The sequence below is a fragment of the Drosophila mojavensis genome, unplaced genomic scaffold (genome assembly GCF_018153725.1).
Source record: "Drosophila mojavensis isolate 15081-1352.22 unplaced genomic scaffold, ASM1815372v1 contig_16, whole genome shotgun sequence".
Classification (NCBI taxonomy): domain Eukaryota; kingdom Metazoa; phylum Arthropoda; class Insecta; order Diptera; family Drosophilidae; genus Drosophila; species Drosophila mojavensis.
Genome location: NW_025318693.1, coordinates 5,130,369 through 5,147,315, shown reverse-complemented (window position 1 = coordinate 5,147,315; position 16,947 = coordinate 5,130,369). Strand labels below are relative to the sequence as shown.

Here is a 16,947-nt window from a genome sequence, read left to right as displayed (position 1 = left end):
TTTGTATATGTAGTTAATAGCAAATTTTATTTATTTGAAGCTCAACTTTAACCCAATATTAAATTGTTGAATCTCGATCAGCTGATTTGTCAGTGCTGTTAACGTACATTTCAATTAGAACAGCTGCAGCAATTAGAACATCTTACAGCACTGTACAGCAACTTATAAAAATCATAACAAAGAGTTACGCTGTTATTCATTTCAGCTGCTGTATTGCACAAATTAGCAAATTTACAAACGTAACCTCTGGCCACGCTGTTTTCTGGTTCTATTTTAGTGTTGTGTCAAAAAAATCGCAGGCGCGACGCCATGGCAACGCCGTGTTAAACAAAGCATTAAGTCTTCTTTTATATTAAGGACATTATCTATTGCAAAATGTTTCTATTGGATAGAATTTTGCCATTTATCTTCAGTTATATACGTCCATTTATCAAATGGTTCCTGCATGTGTTCACTCGCCTCTCGGAGCTCCAGCGCATATGCTATGGCGCAAGAGCTGGTGCGCCGAGATGCCACCAAATTGAGCGCTCCCTCCAACAATCGAAGCAGCCGGAAATAAAGACAATGTTAAGAGAACTGGACGAGGCAGGCCCCTATGTAACGGATAGAGAGTTGCTATATTTTGGTGAGCAAAGAGCACATGGCATTCCCACCTTTCCGATGATAACAATACCTTTTCCCGAACAGCTACACATGCAGTCAGTGTTGTCGGCCGCGTAAAACACATAAAAAGCAATGTGCATCCTGATTTTGGTAGGCTCTTCGGTAATTGTGTGACCACAATTTGGGGCTATAAACGCTTAATGCATCAAGTAGAACAGCTGCGTGCCGAGGCGTACGACTCTGAGAATCTGGAGCACGAACAGAAGCTGCTGGAGCTCTGGAAACTGCTGATGCCCGAAACGCCGCTAACAGGTCGCATCTCCAAGCAATGGCAAGAAATTGGCTTTCAGGGCGATGATCCCAAAACGGACTTCCGCGGCATGGGCATGTTGGGCCTCGAGAATCTTTTGTACTTTGCGCGCGCTTACAATGATGCCGCCAAGCACGTCCTGCTCCACTCAATGCATCCCACCTTGGGCTACACATATGCCATTGTTGGCATCAACCTTACCGCCTTGGCCGTAAATCTTCTGCGCTCTGGCGCGGCCAAGACTCATTTCTACAATCAGGTGGCGCTGCATAAGCAAAACTTTAGCACGCTCGAGGACTTCCATAAGCTGTATTGCTATTTGTTCTTCGAGTTCGATCGGTTTTGGATGGACAGCTCACCGCGCAATATTATGGACTTTCGAGAAGTTTATCAAGCCTTCGAGATAACGAAACTCGAGGCGCTCCACAATGAGAACACTATCTTTAAAACGAACCTGGTCGTCGAGTCCGTCTAACTGCTCACATTGTTGTACTTAAACTAATTTCATAGATAATATTTATGTATAAATGCAGCTTTTTATGCGTTTATTTGAGAGCTATATATATGTACTTTTAATATATATGTATAAATATTTGTATGCAAGTATGTAAATCGTTAGCCGCAACTAATTTTAATTAAATGGAATGTCATGCATAATACTTAGAAATGATGATCGAGATTCGAGATTGCACAATAGGGAACACAGAGTCCTATAAAAATACATATTTCAATATCACGCAAAAGCAAAAATATTAAATTAAACAAAAACAACTAACACAGAAATTATAAATCGTTCATACTGATTAAATCCTTTTGAGTATCCTATCAATTTGAAGATATACCTAGTATATATAAATATATATATATATGAAATGAACAAGTCGAATGGAATTGGTGCGTCCAAAAGAGCCTTTGCCCTGGTTGCAAGCTAGTTGAATATCATAGTATTATAATTAGCATGGTGTGTTCGTTCCAAGGATTTGCTCTAGCGATAAAACTTGACCTCGGCCTCAACACAATCTTTGAGCAGCTCGTCCAGCTCTTCGCTGGCAAAATCTTGGATAGAAAAGTAATTATTCAACTCATCGACACAGGAACGCTCCAGGCTGCGTAAGTGCTCCAGCGCAGCTGGCTTACGATTGGCATGCAAGCTGTGCAACAGCGTCTGCTCAGTGTCAGCCTGCACCTGAGTCAGCGGCGAAATGCGTGGCTTGGGCGCAAACACAAACGGCTTGAACACAGACTCGGCGGCATTTGGTGTGCCGGTGAACCAGTGACACGAAATGGAACTGCCCTTGGCAGTTAGCACCGATACGTTGGCCGCCCGTGAACCAGCACCGCTCGCCAAGCGCAATGTCTCGAACATATCCTGCTGCGTGTAGGTGCCATCGCCAGCGGGCTTCAGGCCACACCAATCAGCTTCCGGTGCCTGCGCCTCCGCATCGTGAGCAGCCGCAAAGCTAGCAGTAGTATCCAGGCCGTCACTCGACTTATCGATGGTTGTGGTTACGGTTAGCCCACCACTAGGCACACGTAGACAGCTGGCCTGCAGCTTCTCGGCGGCCCACACTTTGCCGGCACTACTCAAAATCCAGGCAGCCGTAGGATCACAAACTATAAAGTTCATCTTGGCGTTGTCGTTGCTGTACTTCGCTACACACGCTCCAATACGGTCAATGGCTGCTTCCGCATCTTTAGCCTCGGCTAGTGTCACCCTGCAGCATATACGAGAATACGAGTTACACATGAATAATCCACAGACATACATACATATATATATATATATATATATATATATATATGTAAGTACATATTTTTTTACATACCGCACTATATCCGTGCTTAGAAGACTATCACTGTCTTTCGCCTCCTGCTCCCCATCAGTCCAGCTGAGACTTATGGCCACGCCTCTTTCGTTGGCCCCAAAGTCGCCGCCCCAAAGGAAGGGCTTCGGCTTTTGCAATATAACACGTAGAGCATCGGTCACCGGCTCTAAAGCAGCACCACCATCAGTCTAACATATGTGGCAAGTAGAAAAGCATTGAAGATGAGTCACATAAGCTTTTTTCGGCTGTTTATTGTCTTACCTTCCCCTCCAGCACGTCGCTGACATCATAGTAACAGATTTCAGATGCCACGCCTACCGCTGCAGCGTCCTCGCCATTGCGACCGAAAATTAGGGAGCCACACTTAGTATTGGCTGGCAGCACAATAAAACAGTCAGCATTTGAGGACATTTTTTATGTTTTAAATAAATTATATGCTCAGACACAGACGGATTTGCAAAATTGATTTTTCGCAACAGCTGTTGCCGTTACAGTCTGTTGACGCCAATTTACCTAACAGAATTCTGTTAATAAAAGCTATTTGAGTGAAGTTGGTTGCGTGTGAGCTCAGAGCTCTGCCAACCTATTTAAATCGATTGCTTGAATTAATCGATTATTTTCTTGTTCTTACAATATTACCATTGCTGATCACAGTCGCAGTGGTCTAAAAAGTTGTAAAAGTCGAAAATCAAGTAAAATCATAATAATTTTAATAAATCGCTGTTACTTCGGGAAGCCGCAAAGTGTTATAAATGCAGTTTTGATCCGAAAAAGTGTCGCAGAGGCTGAAAACGTCGTCGAAGAATTGCATTTGTATACAGCAGTCTGTGTGCAGGTGTTGTCTCATTCGGGCGTATCTTCGAGTTGGATTGTGGTGCGAGCGAAACAACAACAAACAAGTTACAAGGTAAATACTCGTGCATATTGTTGTTGTTACTGATGTTGGTGGATGTTCAGCGCCTTTTTTGTGTGTTGATTATTGTACTTGCGTGCGTTGTAACTCGTGGGCGGCCAAACCATCGCTGTCCGGCTTTAGCGGCTATTACAAAAAAACTTTAAAAATCGTCGCTATCTTCCAATTTAAAGAAACAAATGTGAAGAAAAAGGAATGAAGTGAAATAACAATTGGAAAGCAAAGTGACAAAAAAGTGACTGGTAAAGAAAATCAATATTCATATTGTGCAGCGCGCTTCCAATAAGAAATTACAGTGAGTCTATGCAAATAGCAAATGCGAATCAAAAGAATTTCAACTTTAAGACTCCCAATCGGTGTCGGTGGGCCGCTGCCGCTGCCGCTCCCTAAGCAGATATTTCTTCTCAGTTATGTGTACGTGCGCGTGTATGTGTGTGAATGTAGATGTGCGTGTGCCGCTTCGCGTTGCTTGACCACTTTGACCGCGCGCATTTTCATGTTGTTTTTGGTCTGAAACTAGTTTTCGTTGCTTTTTTGTTGTTGCTGCTATTGTTTTTGTTGTTGTTGTTGGTTTTGAGTTGGGTTAAATTTTCACCCTGTCAGTGAATGTGATGACGTTTTAAGGTGCCCACGTCGAGTTGATTTAAATGTAATCCCAGAAAATCAATAATTTCAAGCTTTGTGTATACACATTTTTGTGGAAAACTGGTTGAAATTGAAGTGTGTGGCATGCTTTAAGTGTGAAAGCGGAACACAAACCACCCTCGCTCGCTCTCGCTGTCTGCTCCAACTCCAATTCCGCATCTAGCGCAGCCCAAACCAAAACCATCCCAGCCCTTTTCAAAGCATCTTGCTTCAAGTGATGAAAATATTTATATACATTTATGTATGTATATATACATATGTATATACAAAATACATATAAAGTGCCGTTACATTCCTCCCCCAATGCGCCCCATTATGCGGCATTTGGTTTATATATACATATGTATATGTGTGTGTATGCTTATATACATCTAATCTTTGTGTGTATCTGTTTGCTTGTAGGCGTTCTCGTCGAAAGTGCATTGCTCCGCCGCTACCCCTGCTCCAACGTCGTATTGTAAACATTACAAAAGCTGCGTGCGGAGCGGCCTCATTTCATTCGTGTTTGTGCGTGTATATATATGTGTGTGTGTGTTTGTGTGCATTTAGTTCTTTTATTTACACTTACACTGTTAATGTCGCTCTCGCAAGCAGTTGGCAGCACGCGCATCGCAGCCACTGCGTTTTCGGCAGTTGGCAACACGTTGACCCAATAACGGTACAACAAGACACCCGCATACATAGGCAAAAACGCACGTACATATATGTATACATAAAAAAAACGTGAATGAAAGCCAGCATGGCATTCGACGGTCTTCGTTATTATGATTATGTTGGTTCGTTGCTGCAACAACCATAAAATCTCTGCAGATGCGAGCATGTGCTTCAATTTCTTCTTTTCTTGTGCTAATTAAACGAAATCACTGTGTTGAAAAATCAATAATCATCTAATGAAACTGTTAATTGAAGCTGTGTTGAATATCAATGTAAGAAAATTACTAAGTTTTATTTTTAACGCTGGCATTGTTTACATAAAAAAAAAAAAAGCAACATTTTATTTTGTGGCCACCGACAAGTTCAATGAACCAGCCAATCGGTGGAATGCCCATCCGTTCGAATGCCTGTCCGTATGTGTGTGTGTGTATGTGTTCGTGTGCGTGTATTTTTGTGATCACTGCACGTAACCAAAATTTGTTGGTATTTTTATGGGCATCGATTATTGTGCCCATTAGAATGTGATATAGATATGTTTATCGCCATAATTTGTGTGCCCCAAAATCAAAACACAAAAACAATCGCTGTTCGAAGTGCGTTGGCGGCCGTAAAAAAAAATATATATATATATATATGTATATATATATACATATATACCTTGACATTGAGAACTCTATACATGTATGTATGTGTATGTGTGGCGTGCGTATTGTGTTTAACAAACAGAACCTACTTATATGTGTGTGTGAGTGAATTGTGCACACATACTATCTCACTCTAGCGCACAGAATTTTCATGTTAAGTATTATTTAATAAATAAACCGGCCCGGCCCGGCCTGCCTTTGATTGTTATTGTTATTGTTTACGAATGCGCCATTGACCTTGCGAAAAGCACCTGCAGTGCAATTGGCCAAATGCAAATATCGATAACACATGCCAGCGATATATCGATTCAAGGACTTTGTTTATATGTCAACAGTAGAGCTTGTCTAACCTTAATCACTAACCAGAGGCTCTCTGGTTAGTGCCTTAATTATTGAACAATATTTATTAATTATGTGTGTACATACTTATTTAGTAATTTGTTTTTTTTTTTCTCTCTTTTTAGCTAAGAGGCGGCTTGAGGTTAGTTGACTTGTCAATTAACCACAATTAATAATTTTCTGGTGAGCAACTGTAATAATTAATTCACATAAATTTTTGTTTAGAGAGCTAGAGGTTTTTAGTTTAATTATATGTTATCTATATTTCATTTTAAGCAGCTTGACACTTTTGATTATTAATTCGAAAGATATATTTTAAATTGTATTATCCAGAGTTTTGTTTAATTGTTTCCGTTATTGTTTCAACGTTTCAAGAAATTAAAGAAGAAATAAGATTAACTTATCAATTATGCTTTGCCATTGAATTTTTAGATTATCTCTATTGTAACAGTATTTAATTGTTTCTTGTTTATCTTTTGCAGTGGGTGTTTGTAAACAGACGCAATTCCTTCATCACTAAATACAAAACTGGAGTTGTTAGACTCCAGCAGCAACGACGACACCATTCACTCCACCAACTTGAATAGAAAATTAATCAAAATTAAGAAGTTTAAGCTGGACGATATGAAAGAAATGGTGGGCGGATGCTGCGTTTGTTCGGACGAGCGGGGGTGGCCGGAGAACCCGCTCGTCTACTGTGACGGCCAAAACTGCACCGTTGCTGTGCATCAGGCATGCTATGGCATCGTTACCGTACCCACCGGTCCCTGGTATTGTCGTAAATGCGAATCCCAGGAGCGCACTTCGCGCGTGCGCTGCGAGATTTGCCCCTCGCGAGATGGAGCTCTCAAGAAGACTGACACCAGCGGCTGGGCGCATGTCGTCTGCGCCCTCTATATACCCGAGATTCGCTTTGGCAATGTGACCACAATGGAGCCCATTATATTGACCCTTATACCGCAGGAGCGCTACTCTAAGAGTGAGTCATGTTCGCCATAGCCGCTGCATTCTCTTACTAATTGTATATTGTTTTTATAATCACAGCCTGCTACATATGCCTGGAGATCGGAAAACCAAACCGTGCAAATGTCGGGGCTTGCATGCAGTGCAACAAGGCCAACTGCAAGCAACAGTTCCATGTGACCTGTGCCCAAAGCTTGGGGCTGCTCTGCGAGGAGGCTGGCAATTACTTAGATAATGTCAAATACTGCGGCTATTGCCAGCATCATTACAGCAAATTGGTGAGTCTATGCTCGAGCCTCAATTTTTATACGCTCATACCTTTCTTTATACATCTTGCAGAAAAAGGGCGGAAACGTCAAAACCATACCACCCTACAAACCCGTACAACATGACACCTCCTCCGATTCGTGCTCGTCGCCTGAGAAGGAAATCGATTCGACCATGAACTCGGCATCCACATCAGCAACAAGCATTAAGATAACAAGCAGCACCTTAGCCGCTAGCTCCTCAAGTTTGTCGAGCGGCGGAAACACCGTTTCATCCTCATCAAAGCAGCGCAAATCGAATGCATCCGGCAAATCTTCGGTATCATCGGGCAGCACTTCCGCAACAGCAACAGGACTGCCAAACTCCACAAGCTCATCGACCTCAGCCGTGGTTACGAACACTTCAACTGCTGGCAGCTTTCTGACCGGCAACAGCAGTAGCAGCACAATCTCTACTAGCAATAACAATACCATGAGCAACTCCTTAACAAGTTCTATTAGTGGCAACGCTACAGCCCCAATTCCAGGCAGTGGTAATGCCATGAGCAGCAGTAGCAACACCAATGTGACTGGAGCCGGCAGCAGCAGCAGCTCCGGCAATGCAATAGGGCAAAGCAATTCGACCACTAAGTCATCGGCTACCAGCTCCAGCAGCAGCTATAAGGATAAGCATAGTAAAAGCTTAGGCAAGCAATCCGGCTCTGGTTCCAGCAAGGACAAGGACAAGGATAAGGATGGCGGTAGTAATTCATCAAACAATAGCTTTTCCCACTCATCAACCTCTTCGTCGTCCTCATCCTCCTCGTCGTCACGCGACAAATCCTCAAAGTCATCCAAAAACAAAGAAAGCTCCAAAGAAGCTGCCATCGTTGCTGCCAGCAGCAGCAGCAGTAATGCAACAAGCAGCAGCAACATGCCCGGTGCCAGCAGCATTACGGCCAACAGCAGCTCCACTTCAACAGCTCATGTATCTAGTAGTGGTAATGCTGGCAACAGTCTAGCTGCTGCCTCGATCAATGAACATAGTAATCATGCCCAGAATCTTAGTACGTCGGCTCTGAGCAGCTCAACGGGCAGCGCCTCGGGCAAACTGCAATTGGCGAGCAACTTGGGCGGCGGCTTCGGCGCCGAGCTGCATGCCACAAGCAGTAGCAACAGTAGTGCCGCCGTGAAGGATGCGTCGTCTTCATTTGCGGGTAGCAGCAATACAAATAATCTGGATAGTTTGTCGGGCGCTGGTACGTCCACAAACAGTGCTCTCAATCCGCTTGGCCTCGGCTCCAACAGCACTAATCCAGGCAGTGGCAGCAGCAACAGCAACAGTAAGGCTGCTGCATCAGTTGCTACTGCCACATCCACAACAACATCAAGCCACAACCAGGCACCCTCAGCCAGCAGCTCCACTGTGTCCAAAAAGCGTAAGGTGGACGCTGCCAAGGCAGTTACCAGCATCAACCTGGAAGATCACAATAGGTATACAAACTAACTAGAAAGTGAATAAATTTTGAGTATTCTATATACTAATATTCTTCCTTTGCTACAGCTCATTTCGGGATATTATTAAGGATGTGCACGTCACTCTGACGCCGCTAACGGACTTCGAGAAGGAAATCGAGAAAAGCTCCAAGCGGGTGAGTCAATTTTCTAGTTTTGTTTATCTCTCAGTCTGTGCGCGCAGGGCCCTATAAATAGTTCGATAGAGCGCATCTCTTGAGTGGCTTTCGTACCGCTCTCTTAAGAGTTCTCTGCTCTCTTGACACAGTCGCTCGTCTGGCCACAAAGTTGCCTTTGAATAATAGTCTTCTAATCTCGTACACTTGTCTACAACTTGTCAAGTGTCTGCTACTCACACATCCGACAGTCGATTCGAAAGGATGAACCAACTAGTCAACACACTTCTATAACCATTTCACTCGCTCCTACTCGACGCGAGTGGTCGGCGCAAGCGCTTTACCAACTTTCGTATCATATTTATAAGTGGAAATGCAATTATTAATGCATACACCTTTCGGAAAGAAAAAATATATATATTTATATAAATACATACATATATGTAAAACGTCAAGCACAAGGTGCGCAACTCGATGTATGTGGAAGATATGTGGGCATACCTGAAAGAAATGTTCGAGAAATTCGTGTTTTTCGACAATACCCTCTATATATTTGTATACCAATTGATAAGGAGTATTATAATTTCACTGCAATATGTATGAAGCGTGACTCTACAAAAGAATATGTCTTGTGATCACCTCAGGTTATTTTAATTAAATTTTTATATTTTTTTAACTTATTAAAACCTAATTAGATGTATCTACTATAACATAAATGTATGTTTTATATATATTATTGACCTAAGATAAATATTTACAAGCTACATATTTAGTATTCGGTATACCGAATGTATTTATTTTGTAATTTAGGTTTAATTCAATTATGAATTAAGAAAATATTTAAATCCAAAATCTAAATGTATAAATATTTATATTCATAATATTTATTCACACTTAAACAATTGCAAATTGATTTTGTTTTCAACAATCCTCCTTAAGTTGCCCTATACTACTGTTAATACGGACCTAATGCCCTTCATGTTAACTAACATTTCTGTTAATTTCTCAGTTTTTGCTCTATTATCCTATTAGAATATTGCGGAGCTTTTTTCTTATAAGAGTGACTTTTTATTAACATACTTTGTGTATGTTAATGCTCACTTCTGTTAAATGAACGGTTTTTAAATTTACACTGTTATACAACTCAAAACAAATTTAAAAGCGTACATGGTCTCTAAACCTTATTTAGTATTCGTATATTGATTTCTTTATCTTCTGCAATAGCACAGGGTATTTGCTTATTTATTTGAGAAATGCAACTATTCTGAGTTTGCCTCAGTTATGGTGTGAATTTTTGTTGGATGCCTCCTCTATTCCATCAATATTCACATAGATGAATTTGCTATTTTCTATTTTTCGATGTGATTGATGTGCATTGACGTGGACCATGTCCCATTAATTTTTCTTTTAATATGAGAGCTGTGTATGCGGGAATGATGAATTTGAAATTTTAATTAAATGCAAATGTACAATATTAACACAGAACAATATTGAAAGCTAATGATTAATAGATACTCATTGTTTTACTTACACTCGACTGTACTTGAAGAGACAGTCATATATATGCATTATTAAATATTATTACAGGGTATACAATGACACATTCCTTGCCTTTACAGAAGTAAATATTTGCTGGAAAAGTCGTCGAAATTTGTTATTCATTCATTTATTTATTTGTTGTTTCTGATCAAATTTACGGCAATGATCGCATTGACTATGTCTTATACTATACAACATTTTGATTTGTTGTTCGTCTCGCTATTGTTATTGTTGTTGCTGCCTTTGGTGTTGCTGCTGATATCGTTGTTGTTTGTCGACTATATAGTCATCCCTATCATTTGGCTAAGACGACAAGCATCTCGCTGTCGCTATCCGTTGTGCCGTGTGCAGACAGATATATTCTCAGAGTCCACATAGCGCCAGGGTAGCGGCCCCCAACAAAAAGTTGACAATTTTCTAGCCCGCTCAGTCGAAAATCGTTGCTAATCGAAGCCAAAAGGCTCTAACTACAAATTAAGAAAACAAAAATACGTTTTTTTGCGAATTTTTATTATAACGAACGAAAAGTAAATACACATACATATATATATATATATGTATATTTTTTCGAGAGTTTCTGCAATTCATTTTCATACAGATAAAACTTGTGAACAAATATCGGTAAAAAGCTGCCACAGAGAAATAAAATCAAGAACTGCATATGATGAAGTTTAATTATAGAAAATTTGGCACACATTTTGACACCACACACATAAAAAAGAAAAGAAAGAAAAAACGAGGAAAAGCGACGAAAAATAACGTAAAAGAAAAATGTAGCTGGCTCCATTGGGGCAATGTAACGAAAAAAGAAAAACATTTCCTACGAACTCGTATTTATAGATCAGTTTTTTAGTGAACTAGCTTTTGGCCCAGAGTGCACAGATGGTCTAACTGGCCAACTAGCCTAGCCTGGCCTGGCCTGGCCTGGCCTAGCCTCCTAGCCTCCTCTGGCTTTATATAGTGCAAATTGATTGTGCGTAACTGGCAAAATGTTGCAACTATTTATCCATGTGAACGTTTTAGAGATCAGACAACACACCTGCCACTTGACCTTTATGGATCAGACCCTGAACAGAGGGTGTAAACAATTTATTGAACGATTCGTCTTTGCATTGAATTAGCTAATCATGATAATGCAGTTTCCCCCATTTGAAATTCGCACAAGCGTACGAAGAATTTTCGCACAACATTTTCGCCCTGTTACCGCATACAAAAAAATAAGAGAATCGAGCGAATGATGTGAAATGAAAAACTTTTCAAACTCGTGTGTGTGCGTGTGTGTAGAACAAGTTGAAAAACCACAGACGCCGCTGCCTTGGCTGCTGTTGAGATACACACGCACACACACATCGACGTGGCAGAGCTACGCACACATTCATATTTCCATCCCACTCTCTGGCAAGATATTAGATGAAAATTGTTCCGCATCTAAAGTTTCTCAAATGAAACCGAAAAAAAAAAACTGAAAAAGAAAAGCACAAATTTTTCGAATAAAACTGAAACATGGGAATTCTCAGCGCCGTGTGCCGTGTGCACTCACAATTCTATAGATTAGTTTGCGTTGAGCAATCTTCCAGTTCAGTTCTCAGTTCTTTCGTGTGTGGTGTTTGTGTCGATCGATGTAGGTGCTGCTCCTCCCCATACACAAATATACATATCTATATATTATCACTGATATATATATGTATATATAGTAGCGTGCTTTTAACCGATATCTGTTCAGCAGTTAACAAATGTAAACAGCTCTATTTCATATACCAACACATCTAATGCAACTTCATGCATGCATACATTTGTCACCCACTGTACAATAAAGACAGGCACCAAAACTGACACTGGGTGCTGGGATAGTGAGTCAGAGCGGGTCGGAAAATGGGTTTGTCATCGGGCAGTGTTCATATTCACCTGTGTTATTTTTAAAGAAAAGAGTCTCGCTCAGCTACAGATACACATTCTATAGCTCAACAATTTGTTTGCTGGCAACAAATACATGAATTTATTTTAAAGACATTTCATACGTTTTCCATTTGCTGTTCATAAATTTGATATATACTATAGATGTGCGCGTGTTTTCATTACGTAGGTGGACTTGCTGTCCGTTGGGTAATTTTCATCTTCAAAATAAACTCATTAGCATAGAGACAATGGACGTATCCAATTGTGATTTATGACAGGCGACAATAAAAGAGATTATCTGCTTGAAATGGGCAAAATTAGGATCTGACTCACGTTTAGTAGGACTTGTAATCATTACCCTCATCATTTTAGTACATGCATTAGGCATATGAAGAATTAGAACTATGATTTCTTACACAGTTGGTCATTTAGTTAATTTTAGTACATGTACTAAGAGATGACGAATGATAAGACAGAGCATAAATCATTATTTATTTAGTACATGGTGTAAGCAAATGTTTTTAAGCATGATTATACTTTATAAATGAATAAATGAATGTTATTTGGCACGTGTACTAAAATACACAAACATCATTTGTTTAGGATTCCGATTTCAGATTTGAGACAGTTAACGGAATAACATATATTTAAATGGATATTTTTGGATGTTTATATACGACTTCCGCGTAAAATTACAGACTTATACAAACAAAAACAATTTAGTACATGTACTAAAATACAATATTTAATAAAAAACTTCAAATACACTTAGGTCAATCAATCAGTTTTAATTAAAGCTGTATATGAAAATATAATGTGCAAATATTAGTTTGCGAGCATGTACTAAAAGTATGTAAAACTAAATACAATGGGAAACACGAATAGCATATTAATTACATTGTTTAGTACATGTACTAAAATATCAATGACAGCTTAAACTAATAAAAAAAACAACACACAAATGGATTTCATACATGTACTAATAAATATGTGCTCAAGAACTTTGGCTAGAGTTTATGCACATGCTAATTTTCATTTCATGCAGCAACTAAATCATCAACGTGTTCATCTCTATCAACTCCACTAAAATTAAAGCCACCACCATTACAATTACCACAGCTTTGCTTCAATTCGCTTTCCAACGCTGCAACGATCGAGACGATGCAGGCACTGTATGTTGAATCTTTTGCTCTCTGTTTGCACTTTCAGATAATAAGCATATAATATACATAGATACAGATAATCGTACCCCAAGTCGTGGTTAGAGCTCAGTTTGATTGCAATCAGAAAGGGAATATCCTCAACATACCTCAAGTCCGAGTACAACAACAACAAACAAGAACTAAAACAACAAATACAGTCGCAGAATGCCCCTACAACCGATCGAGTCCCCCAAATGCCCGCGTTGCGGCAAGAGCGTATACGCCGCTGAGGAGCGCCTGGCTGGCGGCTATGTATTCCACAAGAATTGCTTCAAATGCTCCATGTGCAACAAATCCTTGGACTCGACCAATTGCTCAGAGCACGATCGGGAGCTGTACTGCAAGGTGTGCCACGGACGCAAATATGGGCCGAAGGGCTACGGCTTTGGCACCGGCGCCGGTACACTCTCCATGGACAATGGCGCACAGTTCCAGAACGGCGATGTGGTGAGGAACGGTGCTCGGCTTGAGCCACGCGCCATTGCCCGGGCGCCGGAGGGCGAGGGCTGCCCCAGATGCGGCGGCTATGTCTATGCCGCCGAACAGATGTTGGCGCGCGGACGCGCCTGGCACAAGGAGTGCTTCAAGTGCGGCACCTGCAAGAAGGGCCTCGACTCGATCCTGTGCTGCGAGGCGCCCGACAAGAACATCTACTGCAAGGGCTGCTATGCCAAGCAGTTCGGACCCAAGGGCTATGGCTACGGCCAGGGCGGCGGCGCCCTCCAGTCGGATTGCTATGCCACCGACGATGGTGCACCATCGATGCGTGCCGCCATCGAGGTGGACAGGATCAAGGCACGTCCCGGCGAGGGTTGTCCGCGCTGCGGCGGCGCTGTCTTTGCCGCCGAGCAGAAGCTGTCCAAGGGCCGTGAGTGGCACAAGAAGTGCTACAATTGCAAAGACTGCCACAAGACTCTGGACTCGATCAATGCCAGTGATGGGCCCGATGGCGACGTCTACTGCAGGACCTGCTATGGCAAGAAGTGGGGCCCACATGGCTATGGCTTCGCCTGCGGCTCTGGTTTCCTGCAGACGGATGGCTTGACTGAGGAACAGATCAGCTCAAGTCGCCCGTTCATCAATCCGGACACCACCTCGATCAAGGCGCCCGAAGGCGAGGGCTGCCCACGCTGCGGCGGCGCCGTGTTTGCCGCCGAGCAGCAGCTCTCCAAGGGCAAGATGTGGCACAAGAAGTGCTACAGCTGCATCGATTGCCATCGTCCACTCGACTCGGTGCTGGCCTGCGATGGCCCCGATGGTGACATTTACTGCAAGGCCTGCTACGGCAAGCGGTACGGCCCCAAGGGCTTTGGCTATGGACATGCCCCCACCCTGGTCTCCACCAGCGGCGAGTCCACCATTCAGTTTCCCGATGGCGGCCCACTGAATGGCCAGAAGACGTCCGGCGGTTGTCCCCGCTGCGGCTTTGCCGTCTTTGCCGCCGAACAGATGATCAGCAAGAGTCGCATTTGGCACAAGCGCTGCTTCTACTGCTCCGATTGCCGCAAGTCTCTGGACTCCACGAACCTCAATGACGGACCCGATGGCGACATCTACTGCCGCTCCTGCTACAGCCGCAACTTCGGACCCAAAGGCGTGGGCTATGGCCTCGGCGCGGGCGCTTTGACAACGTTCTAAATGCCTTTCAAAATACCCTTAACTTACCCAATCATCCAATATTATCCAGCAACAATCGTTCCGATTTACCATACTTGTTTTAATCTATCCCATGAATGAAAAAAAAGATGTAAAACTCTTCACTTAACTCCATCCGCAATGCTAGCTAATATTAGTCTTCGGTTTCCAACGATTTTTTGATTGAACGAAATGCAGAAACTGCTAACGTTTTTGTCTTAGGTTATGTGAGAAATAAGCTTTATGAAACAACAACAACAACAAAAATGAAAAAAATTTCACACAAAAAAAAGAATAAAAGAAATTTAAGAAAACCAAAAAAAAAAAAAATATATATATATATATATTGAAGTTGAAAACTTACGAGAGAAAAGCTTAAAAGAAATAATACGAAATCAACTATCGAACGCTAACTAACGAATCAAGCGACAATGGCACAGGCAAAAGCATAATATAAACAAAGATCATAAATTTTGAAAACATTTATTATAATTATTATAATAGAAACCGAAATGAAATGCAGGCTAACAGAGCGCTACAGTTGCAGCTAACATTTCTAACAGGCAACTGTACCGCGCTGAGACTAACAGAGATCAAAGTGTGGAAAGAGAACTGCAGTCGCTTTTATTTTATTATTATTATTATTATCTATTTCGAAAATGCTCCAATATAAAAGCAGAGATATACTACAGAGCTATTGCTCCTATGTTTATGATTATGATAATTGATAAATGAAAATGATGATGATGATATATTTATGTATATTTAGCTTATTTAGTTCATATGTTATAAGTAATTTCGAAATCTTGATGATATTTTTTTCCAATTATTCGGTTTCATTTTTTTCTAATTCTAATTCTAATCCATGAGCAATCTTTGGACTCGCTCTATATGCAATACGCACACACAAACACATTATAACATCCAATAATATATGCCCCAGTGGGTTCCATGGAAACAAATGGAATGTTTTTTGTTTTTTTTTGTTTTTTTGTTTCTTTCGTTCTTTTGGAATTTCTTATTTTCGAACATTGCACATAATTTGATTATAGCTATTATTATTTTTTTAATTAATTGGCTATGTCGGCATACCTGAGTAATTAGTTTTAGTGGGTGTTTGTTTTCTAGTTCTGCGAGAGATTGAGCCATACAATATGGTCTATATTTAGCAGCCGACCGATCGACCGACTTCGTGTACAAAATAATTGCTCAACATTCTATGGCTATACTTAAGTTTCGACGTCGGCAGATATATATTTATATATATGTAAGCATATATATATATACATTATTTGTATACTCAGAGTTCTCATTTGGGTTGCTCAAGCATGTTCCATAACCGTATTCGAAACGATTTTCTAAATATAAATATGATGCTAATATGCTGCATTTCAAGAGAGAGTGTGAGAAAACTTTTTGACTGCTGAGTGTAAAAGCTTCTTCTTGAACTTTAAGTTTTTCACTCAAGAGATCTGGTTCGTTGCTATGACGGTATTTATATATAAGGTATACGTACGCTTGATTTTCAATGCTCACTCTTAACTATACTCTTGAGCTATTCCTATGCCTCTATGTTCTTTGGTCAAAGTATTGAAATATTGGAATTTCTTGTCATTTCACATTTTTGAAATCAGAAAAAAAAAATGCTTTTGAACTAATCACATAGCGACGTTTGAGCGTCATCAACTGAACATTTTTCAAAAATTATTTAGAAATCTTTCAGAGCTTCTTCTATACTATATGAAACGTTTCATATACCCTATGAATTAAATGCAGTATATTAGCGAGCAAATGAAGTGTGTCAGCTATTTAAAAATGTTTATGGCCTTAACTGAAAGTATATATGCTCTATTATTTTTTTGAATTAACAATAATTACATTATTTGCATCTTCCATCGTCTA

The 16,947-nt window shown here is 40.9% G+C and overlaps 4 protein-coding genes across 5 annotated transcripts in view; 3 read left to right on the top strand and 1 right to left on the bottom strand.

Moving 5' to 3' along the window:
• Positions 1-126: 126 nt before the first annotated feature.
• LOC6573371 (ELMO domain-containing protein 2) lies at positions 127-1,696 on the top strand. Its single transcript, XM_001999416.4, has 2 exons — positions 127-625; positions 688-1,696. Exons 1-2 carry the CDS (start codon positions 376-378, stop codon positions 1,386-1,388), a joined length of 951 nt encoding a protein of 316 aa, XP_001999452.1. The 5' UTR covers positions 127-375; the 3' UTR covers positions 1,389-1,696.
• LOC6573372 (secernin-3) lies at positions 1,430-3,254 on the bottom strand. The gene is made up of 3 exons (XM_001999417.4): positions 3,001-3,254; positions 2,740-2,927; positions 1,430-2,628 (listed from the first exon to the last, which is right to left on the bottom strand). Exons 1-3 carry the CDS (start codon positions 3,148-3,150, stop codon positions 1,899-1,901), a joined length of 1,068 nt encoding a protein of 355 aa, XP_001999453.1. The 5' UTR covers positions 3,151-3,254; the 3' UTR covers positions 1,430-1,898.
• Positions 3,255-3,365: 111 nt separating this feature from the next.
• The window catches only part of LOC6573375 (protein AF-10), a 29,204-nt gene continuing 15,622 nt past the window's right edge, over positions 3,366-16,947 (top strand). Inside the window, exons 1-6 of the mRNA XM_032733589.2 lie at positions 3,366-3,646; positions 6,060-6,117; positions 6,417-6,913; positions 6,979-7,175; positions 7,237-8,636; positions 8,707-8,794. Of these exons, the coding sequence (XP_032589480.2) occupies positions 6,559-6,913; positions 6,979-7,175; positions 7,237-8,636; positions 8,707-8,794 (2,040 nt within the window). The 5' untranslated portion in view covers positions 3,366-3,646; positions 6,060-6,117; positions 6,417-6,558. The remainder of the gene's footprint in view (positions 3,647-6,059; positions 6,118-6,416; positions 6,914-6,978; positions 7,176-7,236; positions 8,637-8,706; positions 8,795-16,947) is intronic.
• LOC6573374 (muscle LIM protein Mlp84B) lies at positions 10,726-16,007 on the top strand. 2 transcript variants are annotated; one of them, XM_015166905.3, is made up of 2 exons: positions 10,726-10,839; positions 13,418-16,007. In XM_015166905.3, exon 2 carries the CDS (start codon positions 13,576-13,578, stop codon positions 15,046-15,048), a length of 1,473 nt encoding a protein of 490 aa, XP_015022391.1. In that variant the 5' UTR covers positions 10,726-10,839; positions 13,418-13,575; the 3' UTR covers positions 15,049-16,007. The 2 variants fall into 2 exon arrangements, with proteins under 2 accessions (XP_015022391.1, XP_001999455.1); XM_001999419.4 differs by lacking the exon at positions 10,726-10,839 and adding an exon at positions 11,876-11,933.

Bases quoted from the DNA above. Each gene is read 5' to 3' on its own strand.
- LOC6573371 (XM_001999416.4), top strand. From the start codon at position 376: ATGTTTCTATTGGATAGAATTTTGCCATTTATCTTCAGTTATATACGT. The intron at 626-687 runs GTGAGCAAAGAG...TTTCCCGAACAG, and splicing joins TAGAGAGTTGCTATATTTTG to CTACACATGCAGTCAGTGTT.
- LOC6573372 (XM_001999417.4), bottom strand. From the start codon at position 3,150: ATGTCCTCAAATGCTGACTGTTTTATTGTGCTGCCAGCCAATACTAAG. The intron at 2,928-3,000 runs GTAAGACAATAA...CACATATGTTAG, and splicing joins GCGACGTGCTGGAGGGGAAG to ACTGATGGTGGTGCTGCTTT. The intron at 2,629-2,739 runs GTATGTAAAAAA...TATATGCTGCAG, and splicing joins CTAAGCACGGATATAGTGCG to GGTGACACTAGCCGAGGCTA.
- LOC6573374 (XM_015166905.3), top strand. From the start codon at position 13,576: ATGCCCCTACAACCGATCGAGTCCCCCAAATGCCCGCGTTGCGGCAAG.